A 12,099-nucleotide genomic window follows, 5' to 3' on the forward strand; every position below is an offset into this window, starting at 1 on the left:
AGCAGCACCAGCAAGAGCAGCCCCACACTTTGAAGTCATTCACCAATCACAAGGCGCACCAACATTTTCCACAACCTCGAGCTGCCATTTGCCCTTTGCGAGCTGCCGAACAAACCCTTGAGGCAGCTTGCAACCGAATCGAGGGTGACCACAACGCCGACCAAATCATGACCCGGCAGGCTGTGCACGCCGCCGTATGGCGCGCTACGCCAGCCGCCGCCCAATGCCTCGGCGGGAGCCTCAATGTCAGCATCAACGTCAACAGACGGGCAGCTCGCGCGGCTTTCTCCACGACAGCAGCACAGTCCGAAGACCGCCCCAGCGGCCGCCAGCGCTCCGAGGCCGCAGCCCAGAAGATCGCCATGCTAGGCAATAAGCAGATGAATGCGCAGAGCGGGCAGTTAGAATCAGCTGGTCCCATGAGCCGAGAACGTCCATCGCAACCGCGGGCCAAGGGCCCCATCGATGCCCGCGCTCTGAGCGCTACTTCCAAACCGCTGGGCTCTGGCGGTCTCGTCGCGCCCAAGATTCTCAATCTACGCAGCATCCGCGGCATGGGCGGTGCGCGCTTCGCCGGGCCCGGGCGTGGAGCAGGGCCGGGAGAGCAAGCGGGGCCCGGCCGCACGACACGGTTCGGGTCCGGGGGGTTTGGAGTCCGCGGTGGCAGACTTGGAGGCGCAGCGGGCGGCAGAGCCGGGCTAGGAAGAAGCGGAGGAAGACCCTCCGGAATGCGAAGGACGCGGAGCAAGGGGGCAAAGCCACGCGACGAGGGCGGAAAGGACGACGAAGCGGACAGGAACTGGAAGAAGCTGACGCCCGAGGAAAAGGCCATCGTGGACCGGCTTGAGAAGGGCGAGGAGGTGCGGTTCGACCCCAAGCTGACGCTCGACTCGCTGAGCGGGTACGGCGCGGCCATCGCGTCCGACTCTCCGCTGGGCCAGGTCGAGACGGCCATCCGCGAGATGCGCGTCATGACGGGCGGCATGGCCTTCAACGCCGACTCGGGTGGCGTCACGGCCGACATCACGGCCATCTTGAAGCGCTACGAGAAGAAGCAGCCCATCTTTGTGCACAGCACGGCCGAAAAGGAGTGGATTGAGAGAGCCAAGCCAAAGCACCACCTCGTCGGGCCCAAACCTGAGATTAAGAAGGCCATTATCGAAACCGCCATTCGCGGCAAGTACGAGCAGCCGCCCGGGTTCGCTCCGATAGGCGATCCTAAGGCGGCCGTCGCCAACTACGTCAGCCGCACCTTTACCTACAGGGCGACAGATTCAGAAAAGTTTATGAACAAGCTTGCTTCTCTGCTGCCGGCCGCTGCGGCCGGTGGAAAGCCGGCTTCCCAGGCCAAGCAGGCTTGATGGAGACGGGAAGGGGGTGGTTTGAGGGAAAGGCCCGCTGCGCATGTAGGCTCCGATTGTCGTGAGCCTAGTGTGCATCCCATACTGTAACAATACACGTCCTAAGTTGTTCATTTTACACTGCTAGTTGTATTGTACAAAGGCATCTATCCATATACAGACGGTTTACCTTGGTTCTATTTTATACATACCCTTGCCCGTGCCATGCTCGGCTCCGTTTGCACCTTGTGGCGTTTCCCGGCGTCATTCCCAATCCACTTCAGCTCGACCTCGCCATGATAAGCTGCACCACCTCCTTCTCCTTCGCCTGGATGATCTTCATCTGCTCGTCCTGGAACTTCTTCGCCTTCTCCTTCAGCCGGTGCAAATCGTCGCTCGTGATGCGCCGTTGCCGGTAGTACTTCTTTGTCTTCTCGCCGCGGTTATGCGTTTCCTCGCGCACCCGGTTGCGCCACGCATTGCAGATGTCCATGGCGCGCCGCGAGAGGGCGTCGGCGCGCTCTGGCTCGACCGTCATGACCAGCTCGAGCGGGTTGTCCTCGGACCGCTGCGGCTGCTGGTTGAAGTGGTCGGACCGCTGCACCGCGCTCATGATGGGCTTGACTGACGACTCCTCGAAGGCCAGGATGCTCCACCTCCTCCCGCCCAGCGGCGCCACCGTCGCCAGCTCGCGCAGCGGGAACACCTGCGGCGACTTCTTGTCCACCCGCACGGGCACCGCGCCAATGGCCTCGGCAAAGCCCTTGCCCCCGCTGCGCAGCTGCTTCAGCTCGTCGACGAAGCGCTTCTCGAGAGCGCGGTAGGCATCGTGCAGATCCGTGAAGTCGTAGGGATTGATGATCGGCTCTGGCTTTAGCTCGCCCTCGTCGGTTGTGGCTGGTGCGGCGGGCGGTGTGTTCTCATTCCTGTTCCTCCTCTTCCGACATGTTGTGTGGGAGAATGGTCTCCTTATTGTAGGGTGTTGGGGGACATGGTTCGGTCTGCTAGAACCCAAGCGTGGCACTAATTGAAAATTCGTCTCTATTTGGCGATGGAGGAAACATCTGTCCAAATTGTTTAGCGAGACTTGTCTTGAGGTCCATGTGCCATTGGGTCTAAACTGACCTTGATAATGTCCTATGAGGAATAGTAGCGCTGCTTAGCAGCGTGTCTACAGCCCGTAGACGGATCATACTGGGCTCTTTCTCTGTATGCTGTCGCGTAAAATCGCGTTTGCAAACCACTTTTGCCCGTTTAACTATGCACTCGTCCCCCCAGCCAATCAGGTCGTTCACACCGTGTAGAAGATGCGAATGGAAAGGCACTGAACTTAATAGAGCAGTTTTTCAAGCCGAAGCATCATAGGTTGGCTGCGTGGCCCAGTGGTTAAGGCATCTGCTTTACAAGACAATCCAGTTGTTCGGTTTCGCAGAGGATCGCAGGTTCGAGCCCTGCCGCGGTCAATTCATTTTGCTATTTGGCCCAACGCTTTGCATTTTTGCCCCCTTTTCGCTGGTTGCCGGTCCCTTTCTTTTTGTAACTTCTCGTGCAGGCGATACAGTAGCAGACCTAAAACCAAGAGAGAGAGTTTTCTCCATGCCAAATCGAGCGTATTGTACGGAGGTAGATTTGATAATCATCTCAATCTGCGGCGTCCCAAGGCAATAACCAGTATGTACATAACAGACACCCCTGGCCAGTGAGACATGGAAGGCGAGAAGGGAGTCAAGAGACTAAGAATGACACTAATGGCGATGACTTTACAACGAGACTGCTACCTCGGGTCGACTAGGTTACTGCAGCTCGCATAGTATAGACTCGTTCTCTCCTGCTGCTGCTGCTCCTCCAGTAACCCCCCGGGGTCCTGAACCCTCGCCAGTCCTTTTGGCCCTGACCACGACCCTCTTATCATAGAACCACATGGCCAATTCAACAGGGTCTGAGGATCAAGCCCCATCTTCATCATCCACGGCACCCTTTGGACGCCTGGGATATGTATGTACACCCACGCTAAGATTTAAAAACAATCGCAGAAGGGCAAGAGCCAGAGTGGGAAAGACAGAGCTGCTCGATGAGTGATGTCTGTGATTGTTCATGAATCCCTTCTCTCACTCCTCCTCTCCATTATCTCAACGCTCCTGTATCAACACATATGCACTCCTTAGCCGCGGGTAAACCAAATTGACAAGTGAGAGGCAGAAAAAGCATGTAAAGGGGGCAAGCCAAGACAATATTTATGCTAGAAGGGATCACCGCAGTCGGCGAGACATAGGAACGACATGAACACAACGAGAAAGTCCCCCTGTTCTGATTCCCATCCACAAAAAAAGGATTCTGCTATCTTCTTTTGGCATTGGTACCCTAAAATGTTTCCATTCCCTCAAAGTGATAGGTAAGGCTCCATAACATGACGGCGGCTAGATAGGTAAGTAGGATAGAACGTATGTTGATGCCCTTCCAAAGGAACACACGACGACTGGGCCAGTTCCATGGGCGTCATTGGGTGGGCTCTCGTAGCCAGACAAAATACTACACAGCTTCCATGGTCTTTTCCGCCCCTTCCTTCCTCCTCCAAAGAACAAGATACGAATACCCTAACACAACAGCCCAGCTTTCACCCCGGGCTGGCCACAGTAAAAGTAGGCTAGCTCATTTAGCTCCTGGCTTGGTCGATCCCATCAGAAAACTCAAAGACCCTGGCCCGTCTGCCCAGCCAACAGGCTATCCATCGGCGTCTCGCCTATTCCGGACAACAGCCTCGCGGCTGTTTCCCGCGGCGACTGAAAATGATGACTTCTTTGTCGTCGGCCGATCGTCCAACGACACGACGCATTCGGAGTATCCTCAGACCCCTCACTCCGCCTTGGCGGCTACGCCTGGCGCCCTCCGTTGGGGCAGTGAGCGGAGTGAGCGAAGGTGTAGCGGCGGCGGCTTCCTACGTCATCCTGAGCATCCCCATCCTCGATCCTTGCCGACAAAGTCTGTCGTGATCCAGGAGCGGAACACGGTCCGGGTATTAGTTGACTTTTGTTCCGCAAAGCAGGCACTTGACAGGTTCGGTCCACGTCTTCTCGCCGCCCACAATGCCTTCGCGCAGATCCTTGAACTCTATCAGCGGCGGGCCAATGTCCATCATCTTCAGCGACGCCTCGAACAGCCCCTCCCACGGCCGTGCGCTCTCGCCATTGGCTTCACTCCCCTTCTTCCTCGGCCTGCCCGGCCGCCGGCCAGGAGTTGACTTGCCGGTAGCGGACTTGTGCGGTGTGTCTGCGTTGGCACGCTCGCTCGTCGCCGACCTCGCCTCGGTCGACCGCTCAACAATGGAGTCTTCGAGCTCCGCCGGGGCATCTTCGTCGTCCGCCTGCTTGACGTCGACGTTGTCTTTCATGTTGACGTGGACAGCGTCTGCTGAGCCAGTCTCTGCTTTGACGTCGATCGAGTGCTGCTCGGCACCGGTTTCTGTCGGACTCAACGGCCGCTTCCCCTCGTCGCCATTCTCCTCCTTTTTGGGTGTTACCGGAGAGACGTGTGGTTTGTCGGTGCCCAAGCGGCGGTACGCTGATCTGAGGGCGTCATCTAAGATGCACTGCTCATGCATCCACTTCTTGCACGATTCAGTTGTACACCCGACGAGCATTTTGTCGGGATTCGCGGGCGTATTACAACTGCACACCAGCTCGACGCTCTGTAATGCGTTAGTTTGATATGATACGAGGGGGGTGGGGGGACCGGAGAGACTCATACTGAAAGTTCATATGTCCTGACGTCGAAGGCCTGCCTCCAGTACAGCGCGTTTTGTATCTCTTCGTCGTTCTCCTCGTACCACTGCTTCACTTGGGCTTGTGAGGTGACGCTCACCACATTGATGATATCCACTGCGCCCTTGTTAGCATTGGCTCCAAACTTGACGTGCCGCCAATCCAATTGTTCTTACTGTGGTTGGAAGCGATCAACTCATTCAAGCCGTGATACGGTTGGCGGCCTTGGACTGTCTTTTTCCCATCGTGGGTGCCCTGGGGAAGCTCGTCGGGCCAGTACATCCAGTAGATCCGCGCATACACATGGTGTTCGTCGCTTGCGCGGATCTCTAGAATGCGGGCTACCCAATCATCATCTGACTTCTTCCTAAGCTGCATCGGCTCGTTGTTGTTAACAGCCTTCTGTCGCTCGATGCTCGAGTCATTCGCGACGTAGATAAACCCTTCACTAAAGTACTTGACCCCATTGACTGTGTGACACGGCCAATGTCAGTTCGATGCGCCGCGAAGGTGGTGATGGTGAATTGGGCCGGGACTGCACACTTACGGACAAAGCTGTTGTACCTCGTCATGTCGGTCCATTTCTTGGCCGGGTCGACCTGGTAGTGGAGGTCCATAGTTTCGTGAGTCTTGAACTTGCCGCAGGGCGCAAATGGCGACATTTGCAGGTTGACCTTCTGGCCTGGATCCTCCTCCTCGCCATTCTCGGTCCGCCGGCGCTTCTTCTTCTTTTGATCCTTTTCCCTGGGATCAACAATTTTGATGGTGAACGGGCACTCCGCCCGGTTGTCTTCAGCTTCAGTCCTTGGCCTCTTGCGCGCGGACGCCATTGTTGCGACGCGTCGACGCTGTTTGCGGATGGGCTAGATCGCAGCCAGAGATGGGTATGTCCAAGCGACAAGTTGGCGAATCGTAAGCTTTTGCGCCGGAAAAAAACGAGCAACGTTTGAGAGAGCAAGCCGGTAGGCTGCACGGGCGGTGATTGCGCGGAGGGTTTAGAGATGCGTCAGCTCTCCGCGCGAGTTGATGATGGCTCCAACTTGCTACGGTCACCGGTGGCTGGGAAAGCGCCGGCGCAAACGAAAAGCGATGGAAGCAATTGCGACGCAGTGACTGAGTTGACCCGAGCTCCCGAAGCTCTGCCAAACGTGCAAAAGTCGATTAAGCTGTCGACGGAATCCTCTCGGCTGTCGCCGGCCGGATGTGCGATGCTCGAGCGTCAATGGGCGATGAAGAAGCAATGTTTGTCGCAACCGAAGTTGACAGCAATCAAAATTTGGTTTCTGGTTTCCGCGTCCGCCACCTCTGGCTAGGTAAAAACATGGGAGGCCCCAGCCACGTGATTTTCGCGATGAGGAGAAGGTGAGGAGAAATGCTGTGGCTGGGGCCCTCTTCCGGATTCTATAGCGCTTGGCGGACACATGCCGGTTCCAAACTCCAGACGTTAGTAAGAGCAAAGGGCACAATTCGGCAGTGGTGACCCATGGCTTAAGCTTATACTTCTTAGCTCATTGATTCAAAGTCATTTTGTTGAACCTGAGCTTCCAAGTGATTTGTCAGTTTGGGAAGCGTGATAAACTAAACCTGCGAAAACTGCCAGATTTGAACCACTTACATACGTAAGGACTTGTGTTTGAGAATCAATCCCTCCAAATGGTCTGAGATGAGCTTGTCTGCATTCCACTGGCCACCTTACTAGCTACTACGAAGTACTCGATCTCTCCTTCCGCCTTTGCCTTCTCTGCAGCATACTACATTACGGGCAATAGCCCAGCTATACATACCACCAACGCCGACGCTATGCATGCTCCGCACAAAAACCAACCGTAACTATAACACCATGAAGACATGTCCTAAAATATTCCAACTTTCTTCTCCCTCAATCTTCTTTCTACATGCGATCCGTCTCCGTCGACTCGTCATATGCAGAGAGGATCGCCCGGCTCTCATCGTCGCTGTCGCTTCCAACTGTGTTCTCGTCATCCCCGACTTTGAATCCCTCGATGATCTCGGCAAGCTTCTCCCCCTCGCTCTTCCCTCGCTCTACATCGATGAACCATATGAGCGCCGCCGGCAAGCCCACAATCACGGCCAGGAACCAGAAGGCAGGCCGAATCTCGCCAGAGGCATCGATGATAGCCCCGACAATCGCTGGCCCAAACACGCTCGACCCTTTGTCGGTGATCGCGTAGAGGGCGTAGAATGCAGCCTCGGAGCCGGGAGGGATCAATTCGCCGTAAAGTGAGCGGCAGTATCCGCTGAGACCGCCGAGCACGAATCCGTACACGGCGGCCAGGGGATACATCTCCCATGGCTGTTGCAAGCCGAAAACGCCCCAGTTCTTCACAAAGGGGAGGTAGCCCATTAAACCGTAGAGCGGGATGATTTCAAACAGGGCAATGCACGCAAGAATCGTCTGATGGGTCTGAAGACGAAAGCGCCGCGAAATGAAGGACCACGAAAACGCCCCGACGATGCCCGCGGTCGTCGATATCACGTTGATCATCCCCAGGGCCCACGCCTCCATATGGAGCTGGGTTTTCGCAAAGAGGATCGCAGTGGAGGAAGTCGTCGCGATGGCATCCGACAGCAGAAACCAGCCGCCTAGAAAGAGCACAATGTCGACGAGCCGTCTCGCGAGCCGGACAGTACGGAAAAGAGATTTCCAAGCGTACAAGGTGTAGGATATTGAGGCGCGGACGCCACTGCCACTCAACGATGCCGGCAACGGAGGTCCCGGTCTGGGGCGGAGCCACATGGCGGCAGGAACCGTAAACAAGGCCCACCATGCGCCAACGACGAACAAGACAACCCTTTGCGACCAGGTCGAGTTGCTCATTTGGATGAGAATGAAAATGGCGACGCATTGCAGAAATAGTCCTGCGATGTAACCAATTCCAATGCCCTTCGCCGAGATTTGCGTGGAGAGGCTAAGCTCTTGCGATGTCAGCTCCTCGCGAGTATGCGCCCGCGACAGATCGTGCCCTCCTATTGTGGATTCCCTGGACAACAGCGCCGCTGTAGAGTCTTGCATTGACCTCTCGGTATCTTGGCTGAGCGCTGACGGGCCTTCAGGGTGCCGCGACAGACCATTAGAGGCGGTTAGGTCCGGGCTGGTTTCGGCCTCCGCATAGCTAACCACAGGATGGTGTCTCACAAGGAGAGGTAAGAACGAGTTGAGAAGCACAAAGGAGGCTCCGAAAGACGTGTTGGATATGATGGCGAGAAATGCGCCAAACAAATAGATGTTTTTCGAGACGAAAATGTAGAGCATCACGGATATGCTCCCGATCCAGCCGAAGGCGAGCAGCAGCTTCTTTCGATAATTGCCGTGGTCCGCCGCACAGCTTATGCTGACGACTAGGAGGGCCTGTAGCAGGACACTTATGCTGAATGTGTACATGGCGAAGCTCGCCGTATTGATCTCCATGCCGAGTACATAGACAATGCATTGTCCATCTTCGCCGGGGGTCCTTGCCGAGCTTGGACCGCAGGGCGTCTTACGGTCGACCAGGAGAACGCCATTTTCTCGCGCCAAACTTTCAAGGAGTATCGGAATGAAGGACCCTATCAGCTAGTAAGCTGTTGAACCGATGTTGAGAAAAGATTGAAGGGTGTCGAGGGCAATGGGATGCCGGGTGAGAGCGACCATGAACGTACCGATTCCTATGTCAATTCGTTAGCTTGCGCAGGGCACAACATCGATTGGGCTTTGCCCGATTCTCGACCAACTGACCACAGATAACATAAACCTCGGCGGCGAAGGCATAGGCATACCATCCGGCAAGTTCCCTCGGGCTGGTGGGGCGGGTGTCCTCGCCAGGATAGCGGGCGGGGGCTATGAACAGGCTGCTGCCGCTGTCGCTGCCACTTCTGCTTCGCATGCCATTCATGATGCCCAAGTCCCCCCTAGTGGCTGTGCTGGATCGCTCGTCGTCGGCCTCGAAGGAAGATGAGTACGACAGGAACGAGCGCTTTGAAACTTGCGAAAGGCGGGAGAACAACCGAGGTGCGGGCGCAGGCCGACGAGTTTCGTTTTGGGGCGCCATCGCCTGAAGCAACCACCTGCAGAGCAGGGGTGGCCTGGGGGCTGCGCACCTACCACCAGATCACTCGGTGGCCCGCTGCGGATCTGACCGACGCTAGCAAGCTGTCCCACCGTCCACGTCCCGTCAGCCCTGAGCACCCTGCAGCTGCCAGTCCCATACAGCACGCACTGCAACGACGGGAGCAGAAATCGTCCGTGAAGAGTTCAGCTGCGGTGAGGGACGATCTTCGTTAACATTTCGAGCGCGGTCGAGTGCAGGTCGATCTCAAGTCTTGCGGTCGCATGGGTGGCATGCTACCATCGTTTTCTGTCACGTCGAGACGTTGGACCGTGTTGCTGCGGGGGGGTGCACAAACTGGGAAACCGGACCTGATGCCGTCGACAGGGCCGGGCCTATATATGTTTGTTGAAAGTTACAATGGACGGAACTTCCAGGTCGGTTGCCTTGGCCAGCGGAATGGATGGGGGCTTGTTTTGCAGAATCTGGGGCGGCTCGTAGATCGCAGATCGCTGAGGAAGCCAACCATCGCCCGTCCTACTCACCCAAAACAAAGTCTTGGTTTCTCTTTCTAACCACACTACCTTAGGTTGTGTTACTCACTGCATTATCACGGAAGTTTTCTCTCCCTTTGGAAACCTCCAGACATTCTGACATGTAGCCTGCAACACTACCTAAGGTAGGTCCAGACAGACACACTTGGCTTGCAGAAAGCAGAAACCGTGAAGGCAGTTCTGATCCAGAAACCATCAAGCACTTCAGTGCTGCAGGGCCGATCTGCCTTGGTGGCGGTTTAGCGACTGGGAGCTGCAGGCCGTTTCGACCGATCACGCCCGAGGTGAGTGTTGGTCATCTGAGAGCAGATGGCGAGCAGGCCGGCGTGTCACCCAAACTGGGAAATCATACGCTAGCTGGTTTACTAGCATCTTATAAAGCTTCACAGTTTCACATGGTCCACTCCCTTGCTTGAAGGATGACGATACACGTGTATGCCAATTGCGACCAAAACCCGGCAATTTCACACAAGTGATTGGCAAACGATCGGCAACCCCTGTCCATATACCTATTCTCAAACTATTGACTGTATCCGACTTACAAATTCCAAGCCTGGTCAGACAGTTGTCCCGAGATGGCTACCTAAGCAACTGACTGGGTTCACAATTAGGTAACTTCATATCAAAGCTCCCTTACTGAGGGCTGAGGCGAGTCTAATTTTCCTGGTTTGTCTTCACTATCTTAAGATCTATTTACATGGCGGGACGGTCAGTTGAATAAGGACTGAAACCCGAATTACATGATTCTCGCTAAGAGAAATGAGTGCGAAGTGTGATCCCTGCTAGATGACTGAATCAAAACAGGTACTATAGCTTTTGACCGTCGGAATAACAACGACTCACTCTTTGCCGCTTTGTATTATTATTTCTGAAACACGGTCAGGCGGAACAACTCTCACTCTCCCATTAACCATTCATAACTGCCTAACACGAACCTATTATGACTGGCGGTTCATGCCGATGGTATCAGTGCAAAAACCAGAAAAGCAGAAAGCATCAACCTCAGGCATCCGAAACGACTCAAAAGACACCCTCCACACCCCTATCCGACAAGAACTATTTCGCCACCCCCCAGTAATGAAATCAACTCTACTTCTTGTTGAAGATCCCATAAACCTTCCTCTTGAGCTTGTCAGCCAGCCCCATAGGAGCTTCCCCCGCGGCGGCCGGCTTCTTGGCCGCAACGTGCTCGTTGCCCGCGCCGCCCCGGCCCGTGTGGTAATCGGCATTGTCCTGGCTGGGCCGGACAGCCGCCTCGGGGATGACGTCCTTGTCGGCACGCACCGTCTGCTTTTTGCCGGCATCGCCAATGTTGCCAGTGCCTGAAAGTTATAGGGTTTTACCGAGTTAGCCCAGCCCGCGACGTTCATGAAGGTTTCCCAGCCCAGCCCCTGTTCGTTCTCTCTCTTATCGGCGAAAGCTGCGGGCCTTGGCATGTAAATGTGGGGGTTCTCGTTTGGCGCTCAGGTGGGCGCATCTTGCGATAACGCTAACTAACTTTCCTGGTGCCCCGTTGCCTTGCCCTCCCGATAATATGAGAGTGGGACAAGGTGAGATGTGGTTCTGGCGTTTTTTTCCTTGGTTTGGAAGATCGTGATGGAAATCGTGAATGAGAGTTGGATGTAATACATACCTCCACGGCCAGTGCTGAAAGCCCCGTCTCCATGGCTGCCTTCTGCGCCTACACGAACCACCTCTCCGTCAACATATTTGGTGTCGTCTGGGTTGATGTTACCGGCACCACCGCGGCCGTGAGAAACCTCGGGAGCTGTCATGCTGGTTTTGGATTTGCGTCGGGTCTGCGCGACAGAGGACAGTAACGGGTTCAGTTACACTGGGTAGACTGTATGGTACGAGGCGATTCCTTTGGCGGTTTGTTTGCGAGCAGTTGAGAGCTGAGGGAAAGGCGGATGGCGCGATTCTGCCTTATAATGCAACCCAGCCTCACAGTTTCAATGCAGGTCAGGCGAAGAGCCCGGTTTACCAGAAAGACAAAGATCAGGTTGATAGCGGGATTGTCCCAGATAACACAGGCCATGCCAAGGCTGAAATTGGCATCGAGAGCATTGGGTTGGTCGCTGTTGAGTCACTTACACTACGATGTACGGATACTGTACTGTAATTAGACTGAAATACAGTCAATATACTAGGTACTGTGCTGTATGGATGTATGTACTGTACAGTACCTGTGCCTACTACCGTATGATATCGCGAATTTGGGAAATTAAACGTGGATACGCCCAGCCAGCCACCCTCCCGCCTACTAATTGAAGCCTTTACAGGATTCCACCACAACCAACCTTTTCTGGCCCGATTGCAACGTTAAAGCCACATCCAGCCACAACGACGACCCTAGGAGGCTTGTTTTAGGCTATCGTCGCATCGCATATATAAAGTTTGA

At 55.2% G+C, this 12,099-nt stretch overlaps 6 protein-coding genes and 1 non-coding gene across 7 annotated transcripts; 2 read left to right on the top strand and 5 right to left on the bottom strand.

Annotated features, from left to right (window-relative positions):
- The first annotated feature begins 124 nt into the window (after positions 1-124).
- On the top strand, positions 125-1,534 carry N656DRAFT_774749 (uncharacterized protein). Its single transcript, XM_064814332.1, has one exon. It carries the CDS (start codon positions 168-170, stop codon positions 1,359-1,361), a length of 1,194 nt encoding a protein of 397 aa, XP_064674044.1. The 5' UTR covers positions 125-167; the 3' UTR covers positions 1,362-1,534.
- N656DRAFT_252638 (ribosome recycling factor) lies at positions 1,491-2,577 on the bottom strand. Its single transcript, XM_064809008.1, has 2 exons — positions 2,466-2,577; positions 1,491-2,404 (listed from the first exon to the last, which is right to left on the bottom strand). Exons 1-2 carry the CDS (start codon positions 2,531-2,533, stop codon positions 1,621-1,623), a joined length of 852 nt encoding a protein of 283 aa, XP_064674045.1. The 5' UTR covers positions 2,534-2,577; the 3' UTR covers positions 1,491-1,620.
- A 131-nt stretch (positions 2,578-2,708) lies between these two features.
- Positions 2,709-2,803, top strand: N656DRAFT_t14. Its single transcript has one exon. It is a non-coding gene; the product is annotated as a tRNA-Val (tRNA).
- A 1,553-nt stretch (positions 2,804-4,356) lies between these two features.
- N656DRAFT_794782 (uncharacterized protein) lies at positions 4,357-5,928 on the bottom strand (the record flags this gene model as incomplete). Its single annotated transcript, XM_064817333.1, has 4 exons — positions 4,357-5,025; positions 5,085-5,215; positions 5,275-5,568; positions 5,646-5,928. 4 exons carry the CDS (start codon positions 5,926-5,928, stop codon positions 4,357-4,359), a joined length of 1,377 nt encoding a protein of 458 aa, XP_064674046.1.
- A 1,061-nt stretch (positions 5,929-6,989) lies between these two features.
- Positions 6,990-9,147, bottom strand: N656DRAFT_745544 (MFS general substrate transporter; the record flags this gene model as incomplete). The annotated part of the gene is made up of 2 exons (XM_064812904.1): positions 6,990-8,672; positions 8,827-9,147. 2 exons carry the CDS (start codon positions 9,145-9,147, stop codon positions 6,990-6,992), a joined length of 2,004 nt encoding a protein of 667 aa, XP_064674047.1.
- A 12-nt stretch (positions 9,148-9,159) lies between these two features.
- On the bottom strand, positions 9,160-9,936 carry N656DRAFT_774752 (uncharacterized protein). The gene is made up of 3 exons (XM_064814333.1): positions 9,748-9,936; positions 9,316-9,681; positions 9,160-9,248 (listed from the first exon to the last, which is right to left on the bottom strand). The coding sequence occupies exons 1-2, from the start codon at positions 9,892-9,894 to the stop codon at positions 9,457-9,459; spliced, it is 372 nt and encodes a 123-aa protein (XP_064674048.1). The 5' UTR covers positions 9,895-9,936; the 3' UTR covers positions 9,160-9,248; positions 9,316-9,456.
- Positions 9,937-10,787: 851 nt separating this feature from the next.
- N656DRAFT_794784 (uncharacterized protein) lies at positions 10,788-11,473 on the bottom strand (the record flags this gene model as incomplete). Its single annotated transcript, XM_064817334.1, has 2 exons — positions 10,788-11,020; positions 11,332-11,473. The coding sequence occupies 2 exons, from the start codon at positions 11,471-11,473 to the stop codon at positions 10,788-10,790; spliced, it is 375 nt and encodes a 124-aa protein (XP_064674049.1).
- Between the last annotated feature and the right edge of the window lie 626 nt (positions 11,474-12,099).

The sequence above is a fragment of the Canariomyces notabilis genome, assembly GCF_033297395.1.
Source record: "Canariomyces notabilis strain CBS 508.74 unplaced genomic scaffold N656scaffold_2, whole genome shotgun sequence".
NCBI lineage: Eukaryota > Fungi > Ascomycota > Sordariomycetes > Sordariales > Chaetomiaceae > Canariomyces > Canariomyces notabilis.

Excerpts from the sequence above, each read along its gene's own strand:
- N656DRAFT_774749 (XM_064814332.1), top strand. The coding sequence starts at position 168 with ATGACCCGGCAGGCTGTGCACGCCGCCGTATGGCGCGCTACGCCAGCC.
- N656DRAFT_252638 (XM_064809008.1), bottom strand. The coding sequence starts at position 2,533 with ATGATCCGTCTACGGGCTGTAGACACGCTGCTAAGCAGCGCTACTATT. Across the intron at positions 2,405-2,465 it reads CCTCATAGGACATTATCAAG|ATGTTTCCTCCATCGCCAAA; the intron begins GTCAGTTTAGAC and ends CAATTTGGACAG.
- N656DRAFT_774752 (XM_064814333.1), bottom strand. The coding sequence starts at position 9,894 with ATGGTTTCTGGATCAGAACTGCCTTCACGGTTTCTGCTTTCTGCAAGC. Across the intron at positions 9,682-9,747 it reads AAAACTTCCGTGATAATGCA|GACGGGCGATGGTTGGCTTC; the intron begins GTGAGTAACACA and ends TTGGGTGAGTAG.